Source organism: Episyrphus balteatus, chromosome 1 (assembly GCF_945859705.1).
Source record: "Episyrphus balteatus chromosome 1, idEpiBalt1.1, whole genome shotgun sequence".
Taxonomy (NCBI): Eukaryota; Metazoa; Arthropoda; class Insecta; order Diptera; family Syrphidae; genus Episyrphus; species Episyrphus balteatus.
In genome coordinates, this window is record NC_079134.1 from 102,668,938 (window position 1) to 102,691,693 (window position 22,756).

The 22,756-nt window shown below is 31.9% G+C and overlaps 1 protein-coding gene across 2 annotated transcripts in view; it reads right to left on the reverse strand.

Moving 5' to 3' along the window:
* The window catches only part of LOC129907855 (neuropeptide CCHamide-1 receptor), a 153,816-nt gene that overhangs the window by 46,934 nt on the left and 84,126 nt on the right, over positions 1 to 22,756 (reverse strand). The window contains exons 2-3 of one of the 2 annotated variants that reach the window (XM_055984270.1): positions 13,266 to 13,419; positions 12,827 to 13,190 (exon numbers count right to left, since the gene is read on the reverse strand). In XM_055984270.1, the coding sequence (XP_055840245.1) occupies positions 12,827 to 13,137 (311 nt within the window). In that variant the 5' untranslated portion in view covers positions 13,138 to 13,190; positions 13,266 to 13,419. Of the gene's footprint in view, positions 1 to 12,826; positions 13,420 to 22,756 lie in introns of both variants that reach the window. The other variant, XM_055984269.1, reaches the window with a different exon arrangement.

The following is a 22,756-nucleotide window of genomic DNA, read 5'->3' on the forward strand; positions in this document are numbered from 1 at the left end:
ATCTTAAAGCTTTTTATGAAAAAGAACAATTGGGCTGGTACCGTTAGTTTTGGTCCTAAAAAAAAATTTCAATTTCTCCTCTAGGGAATCAGCCAAAACTGCTAACTACCAAGTTTGAAGGAAATCACTTTACTATAGGTTAGGTTGTAGCTCGAAGTATATCTATACAAACAGACAGAATTGCCGGACCCACTTTTTTGGCATTCTGCATCACTGTAATGTCATGTTGTTATCTCGATTTTTTTTAACGAATCCTAAACTTGCCCTATAGTCTATAGTACCTATATCGCAAGTAAAAAGTCATTATAATTGAAACAAACAATAAAATAAAACAATTAATTAAATTAGTTTTGAAATACCACATATTTTTTTTAATTTTCAGGCAACAAGACGTAGGTATGTACTGCACAACGAAATTGTTCGTTAACGATTTCGTTGTGGCGTTTTTGTATGGGATTTTTCGGTTCGCATCAGCAGCAAAATGAAATTAATTTTTTTTAATTAATTTTGCTTTAAAATTCAATTACATAATATTTAAAGTATAAGTATGTAAGTGTTTTTGTTCGCTGAGTACAGGATGCATAGTGGATAAAGAGCACAACTTAGCACTCGTTTGTCGGAAATGCTTTTGCAGTAGTGGATTACAATATGAAATCTTAAATTTCGATCATTAGAAATTGTTAAAAATTTATTGAAGTAAACTGTTTCTCCTACTGCATAGGAAAGTACTTTATCCATTCACAAGAAGAAAAAGGTTTATTGCACTTCAATCTATTGCCATTAGGCATACAATGATAATATTAAACTTTTTCGTCAAAACGTCCATGTTAAAAGAGATAACAAAAAAGAACTTCGAAGAGAAGGGTATCTTTAGTCGTATGTAGGAACCTACACTTCTATATACATATTAAGACATACTTGACGCAGACACAAAAAATGCCATTAAAAAGAGAACAATACATTTTTTTTTTTGAAAATAGATATCAAACAAATTTATTGGCATTTTTAATGCCCAGGCTGACTGTAAAATGATAATAATTTAAAGAAGAAGACAGTATCTACAAGTTGTTCAGTTACACCCAGTCACATACAAAACTGAAATTGTTTTGCAAGGGTAATTCAAATTTAGATCAAAAAATTGATTTTTTTCGCGGTACATGGAACAATGGAACACGATTGAAATTGATTTTTTTTTTATGTTTGTTACCGCATAACTTTGGACCGAGTGAATCAATTTTGATAATTCTTTTTGTATTGGAAAGCTAGTGGCTGCAATGTGGTCCCATTTCAATTTCGTTCAGTTTAAGCCATATGAACTATTATAAAAACCATAAAACCCCGTTTTGAATCATGGAGGTCGGTTTTGTTTTTTTGATAAAAATTATTATTTGTTTAGTCATTGTCATAGTGTATCTTCGGGTACCTTCTACTGGGAAACCAACTTATTGGCCGGCAGATACCTCGAAAATACCTGACCTGAAGGATAGGAATAGGATGCTGTGGCATCCTCGAAAATACCTGACCTGATTGATTTCTTTATAGTCAGAGGAATACCGCCAAATCGAATTAAAATAATAGAATGCTTTGATCTTTTCTCTGACCACTCTGCCGGTTTTCTCACTATGAGCGAAAATCTTGTTAAAATTGAAATACCACCTAGGCTAACGAACGGTAAAACTATCTGGGAAGGCTTTAAGAGAGATATTGAGGATAATTTTGAATCACTACAACTACAAACACTTCTTGAGCTTGAGGAAGCGGTAGATAATTTTGTACATATTGTTCAAAAAGCCGCATGAAACAAAACCCCTTAACACAGAGAAATTCCAGGGTACAAAATCGCTAAATATCCCCAAGCTGTGGGGTCTTATGATGCTACCCAATGCTAAATCTACATCTTTTTAAATTTTTAACTATTAAAAACGATAGATTAAAACTATCTAGACCGAGTTAAGAAAAGATTGAGTTGTTTTTGAGGCAAATTAAAAAATGCGGAGCATTATTGTAAAACTAAATTTTGTTTTTTTTTCGACTTAAGCGGTTATTGATTGAGGCCACAGTTAATAAAAGACTCACTTAAAGAAAAGCGAAAAGCGCAGAAGAAATGGCAACAAACTCGAGCTCCTCAACACAAAGCTAATTTAAATCATCTCAGAAATTTTCTTAAAAAACCATTCCATGGACATGAATGATATGAATATAACGTCAAATATGAATATAACGTCAAGTGACGGTGAGCAAGAAATGTTACGAATTAAATAAAGAAATTAAGAAGCTTAAGGGGGGAAATCCCTCTGGACGACGTGTTTTTCAAGATTTTTTTTGGAAAACTGAAACCCCTCTGGACGACGTGTTTTTCAAGATTTTTTTTGGAAAACTGAAAGCATTTATTTAAATTTGGAAAAATACATGATATTATTGATATCATGAAGTATTAACACAATTTTTTTGAAGTAATAAAAAAACCAAATGGCGGCTCTACAGCCGTTTAAAGTTGACGCCTCGCGTTTGCGCCGTGCAATTCCCAGGTCCAGTAAATTAATTATAATCAAAAGAGACATTTTTTTCCATTAAAATACGTTCATACGCATTGCATGAACCTAAATTTAGCAGAAAAAAGTGTAAAATAAAAATTAGAGACCAAAATAACGAAAAAACACAATGTTTTTTTATAAACAAATTGTTAAATTGTTTAATTGTTTAGGTTCATGGAATGACCAATGACTTAACGAGTAATTTGCACTTTATTTCAAGACGATAGCTTGATTAGCGCGGAAAAAAACGTGTTTCGAGAAAGATGCGTTTAGAATTTTCGTTTTTGTACTGTGGTAGGCTCGAAACGCATAGGTTTCGGGACTATCTGGGGTCTTTTGAGGTTTCATTCAAGGCTAAGACCAATAAAATTGTTTCTTCGGTTGATGAATGAATTTTTTAAGGAAAAAAAATAATAATGCAAAAATAAAAAAAAAAATTCCACAGGGTTTTCCCCCCTTAAGTCAAAAAAAGCACCAAGATACGACTTAATTACTGAGGAAATTCTTAAAATGCTCCCATGGAAAGGTTTGATAAACCTCCTTTAATGAATCCCATTTTAAGGCTAGAATATGTTCCAAATCAATAAAAAGTGGCAGAAATAATAATGGTCTTGAAACCTGGCAAACCATCACACGAAAAGAAATCATACAGACCCATTTCCCTGCTTCCTGTAGTATCGAAGGTTTTTGAAAGAATATTTTTACAGCGTCTTCATCCAATAATAGAAGAAAAAGCTCTTATACCTGAACACCAGTTTGGTTTTAGAAGCAAGCACTCGACAATTGATCAAGTGCATAGAATCACCGATGTCATTGAGAAAGCTCTTGAAGAAAAGAAAATTTGTTCAGCGGTCTTTTTAGATGTGTCTCAAGCTATTGACAAAGTATGGCACGACAAGTCCTACCTGAAGAACTCTTTACCATTCTTAGAGAATATCTAGACTCTAGAGAATAGAATTTTCCGCGTTAGGCACGGAAATGATTACTCAGACCAGAGATACACAGAAGGAGATGGGAAACTTCTGACGTCATACTGGTTTGCCTACAAGCTGTGTCGGACGCTTTTGGCTAAGTATGCGCGAAAAAACGGACGCTTTTGGCTAAGAATGCGTAAAAAATCATACACTTTTGGCTAGGTATGCGTGAAAACAACGTGGCTACACTGTGTGCGTTTTTCACATTTATTCACGGATACAAAAGAGATTACAACAACACGAAATAAACAAATGGGTTTTGGGGGGTAAAACTTACGAAAGTTTCCCATCTCCTTTGGGTATCTCTGACTCAGACTTTAGGGAAATAGTGGTTTTAGGTCCCATTCTTTACCTTCTATTCACACGTGATATACCTCAAACACAAAACACAATTTTAGCAAATTTTGCTCACGATACCGCAATACTTGCAGTAGGCAAAACAATTAACGAATCGACAAGTAAATTGCAAAATGCTCTTAATAATGTGAATGAATGGTGACAAACATGGCGAATAACGCTTAACGAATTTAAATCAGTCCACGTGGACTTTACGTAATAAGAAAATAAATAGACCTGTTGTTTTCATTAATACTACTCAGGTACCATTTGCAAATGAGGCAAAATATCTCGAGATGACTCTCGACGCGAAATTAAAATGGAAACCGCATGTCAAATATAAATGTGATCAATCAAATATGAAATAAAGAGAAATGTACTGGTTGCTCGAACAGGATTCTAGACTTAGTATCGAAAACAAATTTTACATTTTAATTAGTTTACAAGCAGGTACTTAAGCCTATCTGGACATATTCAACTCTTAGTCCAGTGCATTTATTATGTTCATAATATGGATGACCCAGCAGTTTGTACCATCCCCAAATTTTTTTTGCTCATTCGATAGAGCATTGGCCAGCAGGGCCAGCAATTTTTTTATATTTAAGTCTCTTCATTTCGTAAAAAAGGGGTATTTTTTAACAAAAAAGTATTAATAACTTTTGTATTTATAGAGATAGAAAAAAAAGTTGTATAGCAGAGTTGTAGAAAATTTTAGGGTGAATAATCTTTTCTCGGAACGTTTTTTCATAATTTTGACAAAAAGTCCTCAAAACTTTAAAATTGTCTTTTTTTTTGGTTTTTTTTACTTTTTTGGCTTGTAACTTTTTTAATATTCAGAATATCGAAAAAGTGTTCTTAACATAAAAGACGCGAAATTTCTTGTATACACAACTTTTATGTAGGATAAATAGAAATCAAGATATTCAACAAAAACTAAAATCCAAGATGGCGGCCGAAAGGTGAATTTCGCGATTGCGAAAAATCAGGGTAATGATATTCAGCCAATGCTCTATCGAATGAGCAAAAAAAATTTGGGGGTGGTACAAACTGCTGGGTCAAATTAAAAATGCACTGGACTATCTGGGGTTGTACCCGCGATATAAATTTAAACAGATTACAAACTTTTGAAAATAAACTATATCATTTGTAAATGCGCCATATAAGAAAGGAAGATCTTCACAGGGATCTTGGAATACCCACGGTTCGCGAAGAAATAAAAACTTTTGCCCAAAAGCAGATAAAAGGGTTAGTCGAACAAAACAATACATAGCCGTATTTAGGGGGGGGGGGCGTGTGGGGTTTAACCCCCCCCCCCCCGAAATTTTTTTTTCAGAAGATCAAAAGATATAGTATAAACAAATACAAGTCTAATATGTGCAGCACTAAATGGTTTGTTTGTGTATTTTAACAATTTAATTACCTATCTGAAAATCTCCCTTAAAGTCTCTACCAATTTTGTATCGTTAAAGAAGCATTTGATGAAAGGGAAAACAAAAGTTTTGTGGTCTATTACAACGTTTGGTAAGGGATTTTTCAAAAAACTAGTTTTGACCTCTTTGATCATTGACCTAAACACCTTAAAATGTTCTTTTAAGAACCCTTTAAATAACACAAGTATTTCTACAAGGTTTTTGGTGCGAGACTAAACTATACTTCTTCAAAGGGTTGCTTAACTCGAATCCGAAGACAGAAATATTCGATCACATCTCGTTTTTGAAATATTACCGTTAAATCTATTTAAATATCCGAGATATCATCAGTTGCTTGTTACTAACTTTTGTTCTATGTTAAGCTTAAATCCAGTATATAAACGAAAATAAATGTATCCTTTTATTTAGAGAGTGAAGCTTTAGCTTTCTATTATCAAATTGTTTCAAATTAGAAAATTAAACAATTTAAGTTTATAGTTTAATTTCAGTGCATTTTTCTATATTATTACATATAAAATTGCACGAAATAATCTTTTGTGTGGTTCAAATTTATTTCTTCAAAAAAATTTTCTTGCTCGCTATCGCTCGCAATTTATATCAAACAACTTATCACTCCCTGTACCAATTTAAACTAGAGATGTCGCAGAATATTCGGCTATTTTATATTCAGTAAATTTTTAAATTCTTCTACGTCAGGCAGTGAAAAGTATATTGGCAAGTTTTTCGCTTCGACAAAGTTCTAATGACCATTTGCTTTAGCGCAATTAAAAATCGACTGCAGTTACATGTAGTTGATAAAAAAGTTTTGTGATTCCTAAAAAAAAATTTTGTTCGGTCTGAGGTAACCCCCCCCCCCCCCCCCCCCCGAAATGAAATCCTTGCTACGGCTATGAAACAATACTAGAAATTCTCGACGAGACAAACTTAGTACGACGTTTGCGAAGGACTAAACCTTCCCATTTGGTACAGTGAAATTTTTATTTTAATTCCTTTATTTCAAAATATCGGCATTGATTAATATAAATTTAAATGTTTTAGAGATTTTATTTCTATAAAATATTTTTTGATACCTAAAAAATTTTAACCATGATTTAATTTGAAAAAATTTTATTATTTTTAAATATCATCAGTAGGAATTTTTACCGGAAAGTTACCTTCAACACGTAACTTAACTTCGAGAAAGATAAATTGCTAAATAAGTTCCATCTGAGCTCGGGAGGATTAGGTGGTTTTAGTGCGGTAAGAGTCCCACATATCTATGAGCACGCGCTTTGCGGTCCTCAAAGAATCTTTTGAAGATTTCAACACCTACCCACGGAAAAAAAAAAATGTTTTGCTTTGACTTCCTATGCTGAAGGAGAAACGTCAAACTCTTTGAGCTCCTGTGACGTAGATGCGCGATACATACACTCAGTCACAAAAGTAAATATGCATCCCTTACCATCCGTCTTAGCCTAATTATTCGACACTCTGGTGCGGGTTGTTCTATAAAATGTCTAAATAAGTATACCTATCCGGTGTTTCCTCCATGATGACCAAGTTACCAAGGAAATATCCCAATACCATAAACGATTCACTGCCGTTCTTACCAGTACCTTCCTTTCTTTTCGGATCTACTTCTGTTCTTGGTTTTCTAGAAATTTTGCCACATCTATAACTCATATGGACGTAAGAGTGTTCTGCCATGGACCTGGAAAAATTTGGAGAAAGATAAAAAAGTAACAAAATCCTATCAAAAACTGGTGCACTGATGAAGGAAATGTTTAAAATGTTCTCTTACATGAAATAGGCCAATTGAATTTCTGCCACCCGTTCTTTAACTAGAAATTTATCTAATGAAATCTTTTGTCATCTATTGATTAAGAGACCAAACCATTGAAAGCTATCAACATCCAGAATACCCATGAATCATGATAAAATTAATGAAAATTACTATTATGGCGGCAATATTCCATGTAATAGTTATTTTGTTGCTTTTACTCGTGCGATGTTGTATGTCGTTTGAGCAGAGGCTTGCGTCCTCTAATGACTTAATGATTAATATAATTATACGAATGGAATGAATGTGCGATGATTTGGAGGAACCCCACAGATTAATTTCAAGGACAATACGACATAACAGAAAAATAAGCTTTTGTAAATTTTACGACGATTACCACAAAAGCAATCTGCTTGTCACTCTAATGACTTATATTTGGAAAAATCAACAATTTTAGTTGAATCATTAGGGAATCATAAAATGTTATTTTTATTTTGGATGAATTGAATATAAATACACAGTCCGTGACACTTTTTTAGACTCACTCATAATACACTCAAAACTAATCGTATTTTGTACTCTTTTTATTGCTCCATTCTAACGATTCACAATACACTCACATACCTACTGCAAATCCATACCGCCATCGATTCCGGAAAGACGAAGATCACATTACAATTTTCGAATGAATTAGATCGTTTTATTGAAAACAAAGAAATGATATCCATCCCTAAACTTTAAAAGGCGTTATTTTTTTGTTTGTTTAATTTTGCAGAATAATCTTAGCAATAAAAAATACAATCTTATTTACATAAAATTTGGAAATGAAGATCACAACAAAAATATTACTGTTGAAAAAAGAGCCATGTTCTCCTTTGTTGATATTATGCTGGTACAAAAAGTACTGAGATGTAAAAGTTTACCAAGTTCTAAAATTTTCAAATTTGATTGTTTTCACAATTTTTCTTAATTACCGATTTTTAAAGTTATTTCAAAAATTGCCAAGTAAACAATCATTTAATTGATACAAATTTGAAACCAAACAATGCAATGCGAATATTCGCAACAGCCCTAGTATAAACTACCGACTCTACCATTCTCCCAAATTTCAAGATTCTACGATTATCCGAAGTGCTCTATAATTACGGTGACCACCCGGGACTGTCCCGCATTTCAACAGCTTGTCCCGGGTTTTTATTTAAGAAACCCGGGACGTATAAGTGTCCCGTATTTTGGAATTTGTCCCGTGATTATCCCGTATTTGCACATTTTCTGATTTTTTTTACCGACTTCCAAAAAGGAGGAGGTATTCAATTCGTCTGTATTTTTTTTTTATTTATTTTTTATGTTTGTTAACTCATAACTTTGGACGGAGTGAACCAATTTTGATAATTCTTTTTGTATTGGAAAGCTGGTGCTTGCAGTGTGGTCCAGTTCTGGCTATAGAATCTATGAGAAAACCATAAAACCTAATTTCGATCCATGGAAGTCGGTTTTTTTTTTCATAAAAATGATTATTTATTCAAAATTTTAAAAACTTTGAACGGAAAACAAGAAAAAACAGTCTTTGGTTGATTTAAATTAAAAGTGTTTCTTATAAGTCTCCAAAGTCAAAAAAAAAAACTCTTTTAGAGTAAGAAAAATTACTTGGACAGTTAAATGTCAGTGAAAAACGATTGAAAACTCTCCAAATATTCTAACACAGTAAAGAATTTCGGTGGTTAAGCTGCGTAAATGTGCATCGAAAAACTAAATTTTCGTATTTCGTCGTGCTGGTTTTATATGAAAATTTTCAATTTCACTTCAAGACTAGGCTTTAGTTTTAAAATTTTTTTGTCATTTTGTTTAGTTCCAGCTTGTATTTGTCAAGTTGAAAAGCTATATCAGGAAAAGTTTTTTTTTTATTGAAAAAATATTTTTTAGAAGTTAGGTACCTATTATAAATCCGCTTTCTTGATTTTGGAAACGACTTAAATGATTTCAATGAAAATGCTCCCATCAAATCGTTTAAGAAATCATCGTATCAAAATAAGGAAATTATCAAAACTCATTTTAAAAAAATAAAATTTTTATTTTTATTTTGTGAAAAATCAATATTTTCAAAACTATCCAACGAATTTCTTATCTGTCCCGGGTTTCGCTTCTAGAAATATGGTAACCGTATCTATAATAGTTGATGAAAATTCGGCGAAAATGGGCGATTACCACGCCCCTGAATTGAAAGTCTCAAATTTGTTTCCTTTGTTTACAAAACAAGCCCCATCACCATGTAAAATTTCAAGTTTCTACCACAGCGGGAAGTCTTCATAATTTTGATGATGTCAGTTGATTCACTGACTGAGTCAGTTACGGTTTACGCTATTTTTGAAGCCCTATATCTCAAAAACTAATCATCGTAAGAAGCTAAAACTTTGTGAGGAGTTTGGTTTTGACCAGCTCAACAAATGTAACGAATTTGTAATTTCTGGCATTTTTGGTGTGGAAGTTAGAGGCGGGTCGGAAACGGCCTGAGTTGTTTCCTGTAAATAAGAGTGTAGTAGTGTTGCCAGGACCGGCTATTTATAGCCAAACCGGCTCCTTCAAGTTTTCTCAGGCTCCTTCAAATTCTGATTTCCGATTTATCAAAATTTGGCTCCTTAAGTTTTCAATTTTGCGATTTTTGGCTCCTTAAAAATTAAAAACTATTATAATAAAAGAACTTGATTATTTATATTTTATTATGATTACTCCATAAAAGTCTTCGAAGTAGAACTAAACTTCTTCTAAGTAGAATCTGACGTCTTGCTGAAAAGCGCAATTGTGAATGTACCTACATACTTCCATTTTCATTCATATGAGGCGTTTATTTATTTATTTAATATGTTAAATGCTAACATTAGAAATAAGCTTAAATACTAACAATGGAATCATTTAACTTAAACTCAATATATGAGTAAGCGTTCAGAACAATAATAGGTCAAGTCCACTTCTCTTTAAATTGAATATTTTAAGATCTTAAAAATAAAGGGTTCCGTTTTATATCAAATAAAAAAGAAAGACATTTTGGAGATATAGAGCTATCGATCTGTGAAACATTTATTTCAAAAGTTTCTTTAGTTTCTGAGAAAAAGCTTCTCAAAGTTCAGAATAATGCACAAATTTCGAATGGACTTGACCTATTATTATTCTGAACGTCTCATATTTTGTTTCCACTTTTCCACAATGTATATTTGCTTTGTAATTTATTACTAAAATAAAAATTAAAGAATCTAATATGAAGTCTGATAAATTTAATACAGTATTAATAAAATTATTTCTTTTTTATTTTTTTTTTTATTTTTTGTTTATATTATTTATATTATCATAAATCTAAGTGAGTTTTTATGAATAATTTTTGAAATTGGCGATTTTTGGCTCCAAGACTTCTAAAATTCGGCTCCTTGCCTCTAAAATTCTTGGGCAACACTGGGTTGTAGTGCCAAAGTTGCTAGCTAGAGAACTTGGCTAGCCTTGATGATAAGAAAAGGAACACCAAATTTTCGTTTTTGTGCTAAAATACATCTACATCAATCGTGTACCAATGTGATATTAATTTGGGATTTAGTTTTGCCGGAAAATTAGTTAATGTTATTGTTGATATTTTGTTTCGCCTTCAATTTTTTTTCCGAATTAAAACTCAATAGTTTTCTTGTGAAAGATCTATATATTTTATCACAAGTGCCACCATACAGGAAAACAATAGGGGAGACCGGCAGTGGCTTACGTTGAGTCGCCGGGGCCCCGGTTTATTGTTTTAATATGTTCGTAATGCACTTTGCTATACATACTTAAAATGTCTCTCATAAAAGTAGTAAACACTTGTACTAGGGACCCCCAAAATTAAATATTTAGAGACCCCTAAAATAAAATTTTTTTAGCTAAGAATTGATAGTTCTTGGAGCCTTTGTTCTGAAGTAAAAAATACATATTTTATTTTCCATCATCAGAAAAATTATTTTTAGAGCCTCAAAACTGAGTGCTTAGAGGCCCCTTAAATTTAATATAATTTTTTTGGAGCCAAGAATTAATAGGTATTGGGGCCTCTGTTCTGAAGTAATATTCGGAATGCCACCAATAACGTAATGTTTTTATTTTGTGCCCTGATGTATTTATGTTGGGGCCCCTGAATTTATATTAAATTTTCCATTTGATTGTTTTGAACCACTTTTGAGGATCCTCAAATAATATTTTTTTTTTTTTTTGGGGCCCCTAATGTATTATTTGTGGTGGCAAAGATTTTTCAAGTAATATTTTTTCTTTTAAAAAAGTAGTTTATTTTTTTTGGGACCCCAGGGGTAACCTTTTTTTAAAATCAATATACATATATTGTCTGGCTACTAATGCATTATACATTACACTGAATGACATAATTTGTCTCCCTGGTTACTTCGTAACTCAATTTATGCTAACAGTTTCCTTCTCTGCATTGTCTCCAGTGGGGGCCCTGGGGTCGGTCGGGGGCCCTGGGGCACCGCCCCGCCCCGAGACCGGGAAAAAAAGTTAAATTTTTTACTTTTGGGGTTCCTGCTCCTGTGATTGTTGGAATAACATATATCAAATATGCCTTCTAAAAGATTATTATTTATCTAGAAAAGGATTAAGTTTTGATAATTTACGTGGCTTTGATAGTTTTTCTAAGATTCTGCGCTTGTTATTTTCGTCTTATGAGTCCAGGACGAAAGTAACACGCTCTGGGGACAAAAGTTACACAATAATTAAAAAGCATAGTTAATGAAAATAAAGAAATTATACCTTTATTATATATTTTTTAGCTGTACTACACACTTGTTTTAACTTAGGATCTTAAAGAATAGTTAAAATTTATAATTTTTTTTTAACATCAAAGAAAAAAAAAGAACAAGATAAAAATAATCGAGTAAACAAAAAAAAAATCTTTAAAAAAGGATTATACTTCGTTTAGCGAGTAAGTAACATAAAAATACAAATTGAATATTTTTTTATTTTATAGGTAACATTTAATAACAAATGCCTTGTTTTAAATCATCTCCAACCTACAAGAATCGGTAACTATTTTTTGAAGCCCAAGTTGTACTAGGTACTCTTGCTTTCTTTCCATTAATTATGATTATGATATGCTTAAAAATAAATAAAAGTATGACCTATTAACTCTATTCAAAAGTTTGACCCTTTGGTTGCGAGCAATTTCTTTGAACCACGTCCTACGCACGTGAAAAATTAAAATATTGGTTTTAACTTGTTTTTATAAAATATATGGAAACCAAAACATTGAAGCTTTAAATTCTTTTTTTCAATTTCCTCCTATACTACTGTACCTACTACATTTTTACTTGCGATATAGGTACTATAGGGGAAGTGGGGGCAAGACCGCCTATGGGAGCAAGACGGTTTTCCGTTTTTAAACCGTTTGTACCGAATCATTTCTAACGGAAGGAGATACGTAGAGCTATGGCGATAGGACCAAACGAAAAAGAAAAAAAAAACTGACTGAAGTCCAATAAAAATCAAAACATCGATTTTTTTGACTTTACCCCTTTGTACCTGGCATCAACTTGGCAATTTGATTTCAGATTTTGTTTTATTTTTTTTTTTTTGGAAACGAAATTAATTTTTTTTTGTACCTACATATATAATATACACTGTATATAGTACCTACATTATCCAAATTTCTATATAAAAAGTCTTAAAAATTTAAGCAACTTGAACTCGTGCGAAACAAAAATCTCTAACAACATAACCTATATACACATCGTCCCCGTGGGCTTGGTTAAAAATAATTTAAAAATAGATACTTACGTATTAGGAACATTTCGCATTTGTCGTACTCCAAGAAAGACCACAATAAGTGTCCCGTTTCCCAAGACGCCAACAATAAAAATGAATGCAAACAGTACGGGAACGATGTAAGTCTCCGGGCGATGTACATATGGAACGTATGGTGTTTCTGTTGCAGTTGCATTTTGAATAAGGAATTCCAATGTGTCTTCATTGGACGTTTGCATTATTCCACTCTGAAAAGGGAAAGTTGCCGCTGTAGCATGTTCTAGGAGTTTAATAGTCTCATTTGTGCTGTATTCCCCCAAATCGTATTCCTGCATGTCCTTCATGACTTTTTCGCAAGAGTTGCTGTTTTCTTAGAGTTTGGTGAAGATTTTCGACACTTTGTTTGGATAGTTAAAGGCGTTAAAAGAGTTTTACGCGAATTTATTTTTTCTTTAGTTTTTTCTCCTCTCACCTATTTTCTTTTCTTTGTCCTTATCTTTTAAGGAAATTGGTTCTTGACGATGATGGTTATCGTTTCAAAATACAAATTTGGAGGAACATTCTTGTAGGATTTTAATGTTGAACTTTTGGACGTTCAATTTAGGACAGCTGTTTTCTGGCATTATCTAAAATTAAAATATAAAAAATAAATGGAAGAGGGAACGAATGAGTTCAGGCGAAAATACTGACAATGTATTCAAGGAGGATTGAAAAGCATTCGTGACTATCGGCTGGACTTAACATCAATACCAAGACAACAATTATACTATTTACCAAAAAAAAAAGACTTCTTCCCAGTATGAAATCTTTAAGGTTAGTTGGAGAAGTAATGGAACGAAGAAACACACAAAAGAATCGATCTTGTAAGAACTAGGAAATCAATAGATAAAGTGCAAAGTAGAGAGATTCATAAGAATTTCTAAACAAAAATCCAGTCATAGCACTAGCCCTTGATATAATATAACCATATGTACACTAAAAGAGAGATGTAGATAAAAAAACCCCCAAGTCCTTTTGAGTTACAACTCTTTGCAACCTCGCTCCACCCATCATTATAATTAAATAAAATAGGCATGGTGGACCTCGAAAAGGACATAACTGAACATTTGTTGAAATTTAAGCTCAAAGAGTTCGTAGAAAACCAATCTTTCAATATTTCAATGTCTTTTTGAAAATTTAAACTGTCAGCAACTGACTTGATTCACTTGATTGACATACAAATTTTAACATCGTCCGCGAACATTAAGCATTTTGAAAAATTAATTATTGTAGGAAAGTCATTAACGAACATTAAAAATAGAAGGGGCCCAAGATGACTGCCCTGTGGCACACCCGAGTGGTTTTAAATTTTAAAAGATAATGTAGACAGAATTTTCACAAACTGTGAACGATCACACAAATAACTGCTTAACCATTTTAAAAGAAAAGTGTGAAATCCAAAAAAGGAAAGTTTTTTTAATAAAATTCGATGGCTAACCCTATCAAACGCTTTTGAAAAATCTGTGAAAATCACATCAGTTTGACATTTATTTTCCATATTTCTTAAACAAAAATTTACAAAGAGAGACAAAATTGTTGAAGTAGACCGCCCTTGTACAAAACCATGCTGGTAGATCGATAAATCTATGCTTTTTCACCTCTTCATAAATTTTCCTTTTCACAATTGATTCAAAGATTTAAGGAATCAGTTGCAATTTGGCTATAGGTCTATAATTTTCTATATTCTGTTTTTGACCTGATTTATAAACCGGAGTTATATAGGAAAATTTCCAAAAATCTAAGAACTCTCCACTTCGAAGACATAGATTAAAAAGAAAGAGGTTGGGACAAATTACTGGCACATTCTTTTAAAAATTTAGAGGGAATATTATCCGGTCCTAAACTAAAATTAGTATCTAGATGACAAAGCTCCGCTAATACATATCTCTTCCTCATATATTCCCATCGACCCCATGTCAACCACTTCAGAATAAGCCGGCAAAACATGTTTACTTGAATCATTGACAACAAAATTTGACTGAAAAAAATTTGCAAACATGTCACAGATTTCAGCTATATCACTTGTATTTGTAGGAATTCCAACCGATTTTCTCTTTGAATTATAAAAACTCCAAAAAACTTTTGAGTCATATTTAATCTTTGATTCCATAGACCATACATATTGATTCACGGTGTAACACTCAAAATATACGCGGGCGGAGACCTATCAGGTTTTGTAGAGCTAGTCGCACTGATTACGAAACGGTATTTGAAAATCCCCTAACACCCCCAAAATCTGGAGTTTTACAGTTTCTGATAGAAGATAAATATACCTTTTCAACAATGTATAAAACATGTAACTCGGTTAAACCACTTAGAATTTATAAGCTGTCAAAGTTCAAAAATTCCATTTTTTTCGTCATTTGCCCAACTTCGGCATCAATTTAAAGTATATGTTTTCAAAACAACATGCTATTTAAAAAATATATTCTAAAACTATATCACAACAAAAACATTACTGTTAAAAAAAGAGCCAAGTTCTCCTATGTTGAAGTTATGCTGGCACAAAAAGTATTGAAATGTAAAAGTGTACCAAGTTCTAAAGCTTGGCTTTAAATTTGTATTAATGAAATGTTGATTGTTCTCTTGTCAATTTTTCTTAATATTACCGATTTTTAAAGCTAATTGAAAAATTGCCAAGCAAACAATAAACATTTTATTTATACAAATTTAAAGCCAAGCTTTAGAACTTGGTACACTTTTACATTTCAGTACTTTTTGTGCCAGCATAACTTCAACATAGGAGAACTTGGCTCTTTTTTTAACAGTAATGTTTTTGTTGTGATTTCACTACTTTTTGCAAGGTATTGCTGTAGAACTTAAAATCTCTATAATTGATGAACACACAGAGAAAATGAGCGGTTACCACGCCCCTTGTCTAAAATTCTCAAATTTTAAATTTTTTCTTTTGTTTAAACTACCAGGTCTACCATTCTACCAAATTTTAAAGTTCTACGACAGTTAGAAATGCTCTATAATATTTGATGAAAATTCAGCAAAAATGGGCGGTTGCCTCACCCCCTATCCAAAATTCTCAAATTTTAAATTTTTTATTTGGTATAACTTACTAGCTTTACCATTCTACCAAGTTTCAAGATTCTACGATAGTCAGAAGTGCTCTATAATATTTGATGAAAATTCAGCGGAAATGGGCGGTTGCCACGCCCCCTGGCTGAAATTCTCAGATTTTAAATTTTTTCCTTTATAAAAACTACCAGCTCTACCATTCTACCAAATTTCAAGATTCTACGATAGTCAAAAGTGCTCTATAATAATTGATGAAAATTCGGCGAAAATGGGCGATTACCACGCCCCCTGAATTGAAAATCTCAAATTTTTGATTTTTTCCTTTGTATACACCACAAGTCCTATCACCATGTAAAATTTCAAGTTTCTACGATAGCGGGAAGTTCTCCATAATTTTGATGATCTGTCAGTGAGTGAGTGAATCAGTCAGTCAGTCAGTTACGGTTTTCGCGATTTTTAAAGTCCTATATCTCAGAAAGTCCTCATTCTAAGAAGCTGAAATTTTGTGAGGAATTTGGGTTTGGCCAGCTTAACAAATGAATTTGAATATTCTGGCATCTTTGGTGTGGAAGTTAGAGGGGGGTCGAAAATGGCCTGAGTTGTTTCCTGTAAATAAGGGTGTAGTGCCAAAGTAGCTAAAGAACTTGGCTGGGCACTACCGTGCCCCTTGATCTATTTCACTCAATATAAAATAACATACCATTCAATACCTAAATTATCCCTTTGAATTATTGTTGGAAATGAAGGTCACTTTATCAAGAACGCAATTTCATAATTTTTACTTGTCTTATTTTGTAGCTCAAGTTCGATAAATTTTCCATATAAAACTTTCGGTAAGTTAACAAGTATGAAAAGAAGAATGTTTTCGATTGTAAATAAAAAACTTAAAATTCGACGTAGAACAAACTACAGGAAAATTCTTTTTTCCACCCTTTTTGATGGAAAGTTTCGTGATTATGGGTTTAATCGGAAAAGTTAACCCTTTTTCATTTATGGAAGGAAACTTTTCTTCTTGTGAAGAATGCAGGTAGAGCATCAGGGATGAGGGTACTTGAAATATGATTAAAGGTATGCAAGGGCGGATCCAGGATTTTTTTCTGGGGGGGGGGCACAAGGGACGGATTGGCAAAAAAATCAGCAATAACAGTTAGAAATAAAGTGAAGTATCATACGACGATTTTAACGACGCACAGTGCGGTATTTTAGTCTAAAAGCTGGCCAAAAATATTTGGGCACATTTTCCACATCAAATAGGTACCAAATGACCAAAAAAAATATTCGGAAGGAAAAATTTTCATTTTCTTGGTTCAGTAAAAACCACTTAAGTGCTTATCCACTTACCTCCCGATTAGCCAGGAGATAAAAAAAAATATTAAAAATCATAAAATGCACGTATAACCCTGTGCTATAACTTTTCTTAAAGCAAGTTATTTATTTTATTTTTTGAGTCAAGTTGTTTTATTAAATAGTTTTTGAGAATTTAATTTTAAAGATGAAATGTAGAAAAAAAAAATGTTTTCGTTTTTTAATTGATTTTGTATAAAATTTTGCAATATTATGGACATATCGCACCCTCAGTGCAAAAGAGCGAGAACTCAAAAAAGTTCATTACGAGAAAACTGACTCTTAATTTTCTCCTATAACTTTCCATGCGACAGCAATTTCCATAATGTCAAAGCTGTATTACAAGAACCATTATGTTTATTTTGTATTTTTAATAAATTTATTTTTTAAATTTGTTTAAATAATATTAATTATTAGAAAAGAAAAATCTTTTTTGTATTGTCGCTCTTTTGCTTGGAAACATTCAGATAGAAATTTTATGCAATGTTGTGGCGGGTTGCGCTATTTTAAAAACACTAATGTAAGAAAAAAATAACGAAAAAAGTGCAATTTTTTTAAGTGTGCATTTCAACCCCTCCGTATGAAAAAATAGAGTTGCATATACAATTAAATTTTTTTTAGAATACTCACTTTGAAATCACTTTGAAGTTAAAGAAAAAAAAAACACTAAGAAAATTCACTTTTTTTTAAATCGAAAAAAAAATTCGTGTTAACCCAACAAATAGTGGTTTATTTATTTGTGAGGTGGATCAACAAACAATCAAATTCGCATTTTCAGCCAGAAATAGACAAGAGTTTCACTCAAGTTCTTTCTGTTATTATTCATATATTTTAACAACTCTTATAATTTGATTTGCTTTAACCCTTTCGGACCCAGCGTTACTCTCATGTAACATTTTTTTAAAAATTCGTAAAACATATTAAATTAAACAATTTTATAGGTTAATTGAAAGATAATAATGCCTAGTTATGGATTATTACAAAAAGTTAGTCAAATATCATTTAATTTTTTTTATCGAGAAAGGGACTGAAATTCACATTTTTTTTGCATAAAAAATTTTTTTTAATAATTTTGAAAAAAAGATATAAAAAATGTTAATGCAGAAAGTGGTTTGTTTTTTTGCTTAGAAGAAGTAGCATACATTATAGTTCCATAAAAAGTTATTTTCTCAGTTCTCCGACTTTTTTTATTGGTCATATTCAGTGCATGTTACTTCCATGTAACATGAGAAAAACACATTAGTTTTGCTATTTATTATTTTGGAAAATAACTTTTTGCTATTCATATTTCTTAGTTGTGATGTTTTTGACCGAATAATACCGAAAAAACATTTTTTAATATTGATTTTCATAGCTTGGGTTCGAAAGGGTTAAGTATGAACCAGTTTTAGGGGGGGGGGGGGGGGGGCACGTGCCCCCCCCCCTGGATCCGCCGGTGAAGGTATGAGTAAGGTGCATGCATTTAGAAGTATCAATGCTGTTGTTAGCTTTGCAAAATAATTAACTATGAAAGAGTTTGTTTGTATGGCCCTTGTGTGAATCTTAAAGGGGAGTTGGGACCACCACATAAACGACTCAACGTTTATAAATTGGTAGATAACTTTCACGTTTGTTAAGATAATTGAATGAAATAAATGTTATTATTTAGTTAATAAACAAGGATTAAAAATATTCGACATAATAATTTTTAAATTTGAGCAATTGTTATTTTAAAACGACCTATTTGTTTTGAGTTTTTTTCTTAGTCTAACTAAAAATTAATTTTTTTAAAATTCTATTTTAGAAAGAGATTAAACCAAACTAAGGAGTAAAGCTATTTTGAAAAACAAAAAATTGTTTTTTTATAGAAAAAAATATAATCGGAACGAATGCTATTTTTCTTGACCTTGCAATGTTTGAACCGGTGTAACTTCTGTGCAAATATCAATATAATTCATCAAAATAAAAAGAAATAAGAAACTCAACTCAAATATTAATACCTTGATTTTTTAAAGAAAAAATCATAGTTTTTGAGAACTTTAGAGAAAAAAAAGTGAAATGAAGAACAAAATTTTACGATGTAAAAAAACGTAGGTAATTAAATTTATTATTATTATTTATTATATTGATATTTGCAGAAGTTACATCTGTTCAAACATTGCAAGGTCAAGAAAATAGCATCCGTTCCCATAAATTTTTTTCAATAAAAATCAAATTTTTTGTTTTTCAAAATAGCTTTAGGTACTCCTTAATTTGATTCAATCTCTTTCCATAATAGAATTTAAAAAAATAAATTTTTAGCCTGAATAAGAAACAAACACAAAACACATATATATGTCGTACTAAAATAACGACCACAATGATTCCGTATTCTGGGTTTTATCGATTCACAATGCCAAAAGGATTGTGTCCGTCTCCCTAAACTCTGCTTTTGTAAACTCTGAAAAACAAATAAATCCAGAGCCTACTCAGTGGCTTTTTGCTGTGGGACCCGGTTAATTTTTTTTATCTTCAGAGGATAAATTGGTGACAGAAGTTTTTGTGTGTGTTTTTTTTTTTTTTTAATAAAATCCAGAACTGCAAATAAAGAAAGAAAGTTGGGACTTGGGATACAAAATTATAAGCGTATATTAGGGAAAATTAATATTTTTCACAATATCTATGTATTTCACTTTATTGATCATGAACAAAAAATTGTTATACTCTGTCCAACAAAAATTGTCAGTACAAGCGTTATGGGAACGCTTTTTTCAAATCAAACGATTTCACAAAAGTACACACTAAAAAATATGCCCCTGAACAATAAATGAGAAAACCACAGGCATTGTTGTTGTAATTTCTTTATCAAGCGACGTACATTTTGTCAAGACCTATCTGCTACACGATCGGTTAGGGTGACAGACTGAAACTCAATCACCAAGGGTGTGTGAGTATTAAAAAATATTCACAATACATTAGAGTTACCATTGGTAAACTTCCTTCATAGAATACTCCCTTTTTCTATATTAGAACGAAAAAAAGACATAAGTGTTGTTGTGTGGTTGTTGACTTTCTGTTTTTCGTTTGTTTGGATAACAATTCTTTGTCGCCGGGTACATAGGGGTTGTCATAAAATTGCCCTTTTCGGGTTTTGACAAAATAAGAATAAGCTCTTTTTTCTCTTTTAGTTTGTATCAAAAACATAAATTAAGAGATACTCTTTCCTATAAAAATAAGAGTATCAATGCTCAAAAATCAATCGATTCAGCTTCAATCGCATTTTCTGGCAAACTACCATTTATGACTTAACCCCTTTGTACCCGGCGGCAAAGAATTGATGTTAACATTTAAACATGTGCCGCAATTAACTTTCAGGGAAAATTATTTTGCGGGCGTGTCGCTTCGGGATGTTTCTTAAATAAGTAAATTGCAAAAAATTACAATATTACATCTTGGTGGTGTGGAAAAAGATAAATCTATTTTTCTTTCTTTTAAAAATTTGTTAATGTGAAATTCTACCAACAAAGGAGTAACGCTGGTACTTTTTCGATCAAACTTGAAACATTTTTATGCTAAGTGCGGCATCGCTCTGAGAGCTTTTTGTTGTGATTGACTTATGCGTTAAACATGATGTAGAATGAGATGCTTACTTTAGTCCAGTCATTTTATACATTTGGACATGCAAAATAACCGAGAAAGCTAAATTTTGGATGTGTTGTAGGGGATGCTTAAAAAAGCTTAACTTGATAAAATTGGTTTTTTGACAATAACTCGGCTATTCGACGAGATACAAGGAGCTTTTTTGTTGCTTGTACCATATTCTACAATTGATGCATACACATTTTTTGCGTATCATCAACCGTTTTCGAGATATCGATCAAAAAATTCAAAAATTTAGGATATGCCATTTGTTTTTTGGCATTATGTATTTTTGGTGATGAATATCCAAAAAATTATTAAAATCAAATTTTTAGACCCTGTTCAGACCTACAATTTCATATTTAAATTTTTTTTTGACAATAATTACGACCTCCAGCCGGCCGCAAAGTCAGAAAAAGCTCATTTTGCATTTCTAAGCCGTTTTTTCCGACGAAATTACTGGCCTTGGACAGAGTATAGTGAATGTAAACGCAAAAATCAAATTCCCAGGAAAACGCTTGGTTTGAGTTTTTAAATTGTAAATATTTATAAATGTTTTGAACACCATCAATTCTTTTGTTTTGCAACTAAAAAAAAAGAGGTTGTCGGTAAAGCCGATTTACGGACGATGATTTTATTTTCTCATTACATGTATGTATTAATTTTTTTATTTTAAAAGCTTACAAAAAAAATTATGCGATTTAAAAGCCAAGTATTTCTTCTTAAGAATAAAACCATTTTTAAATTTTTACAATGCGCAAAAAGTTGAAAAATAAGTTATGGAAAACAATAATTTTCATCAAAAAAAGCAAAAAAAAACATATACCATGTGAAAGCTTATTGTTTCACCTTTCATATGACGCTTCAATCATATTCCTGTTAGTAGGGGAGCCCAGGAAGGGATTTCGCGCGTTACTCGAGCGCGTCAGAAAATCATATGGGGAGAAAGCTTGTACTCAGTAATGTACTCCTACCAAATATAAAAGCTTGATACGGTGGTCTGCGTTGTGGGCAGCCCGTCAGATTAGTACAAAAAAATTGATCCTCGGAAATACTCGAGCGCGTCAGATTAAGAAATGGTAGATTAAGTACATCTAGACAAGTGTATATTTCAATAATCTGACAATTTGAGCGTGGCATAAGAAAATGGGAGAGGAACAAAGTTGTAAAAAAAAAACTTCACCTCGAAATACTCGAGCGCGATTAACTTTTTTTGCATTCTGAAGGGAGTTTTATCAGGAACACGAAAAACATATAATCTGACGGTTTTCATGGGGCAATATAGCCAAAATTATCAATAAAGCATGAACGTACAGTAAAAAAAAAATACAATTTTTTGGTTCGTGTTGCTGAGTTTTTAACGTTTTTGTCGAAATATCTTAATTTTTTTTGTCTTATTTACTTAGGCCCATTTGCTGAAACGGAACTTAAATATTTAAGTAAAACATAAAAGTATAAATTCGACATACCGGTTTGCACGAACTTAAAAGTAACCCCTAAATCTGACTAAGTTTAACATAATTTAGGATGAGGAAATAGTAGATCATAAGGGTAGTATGTTATACTTAAGCAATTTTAACTGGAAAAAAAGAAAAAAACACCCCCTAAAAATGATTTTGGGTGAAAAGTGCACAATAATTATAAGTTTAAGAACGGTTAATTTACTTTTTACGTGTTAACCATTAGTTGATGGTACAATTTGCCGCACGAATTCGTACACAATTTTAAATATTTTGTTGTCAAAATTTCCACACACGATACAAACAAACACAATGACACACAAATACAGTGGCGGTCAAAAAATAGCAGTGCATCGAAAAATATTTCAAATAAAATATAAAACATAAAAAGAGTTTCGATGTTGGATTTATTTTTTAGTAAAACTATTTTAGATACATTCTAGATTAATTTTTAGTATGAATGAAATTTAATTTATTGCTAATAGCTAAGCAATAA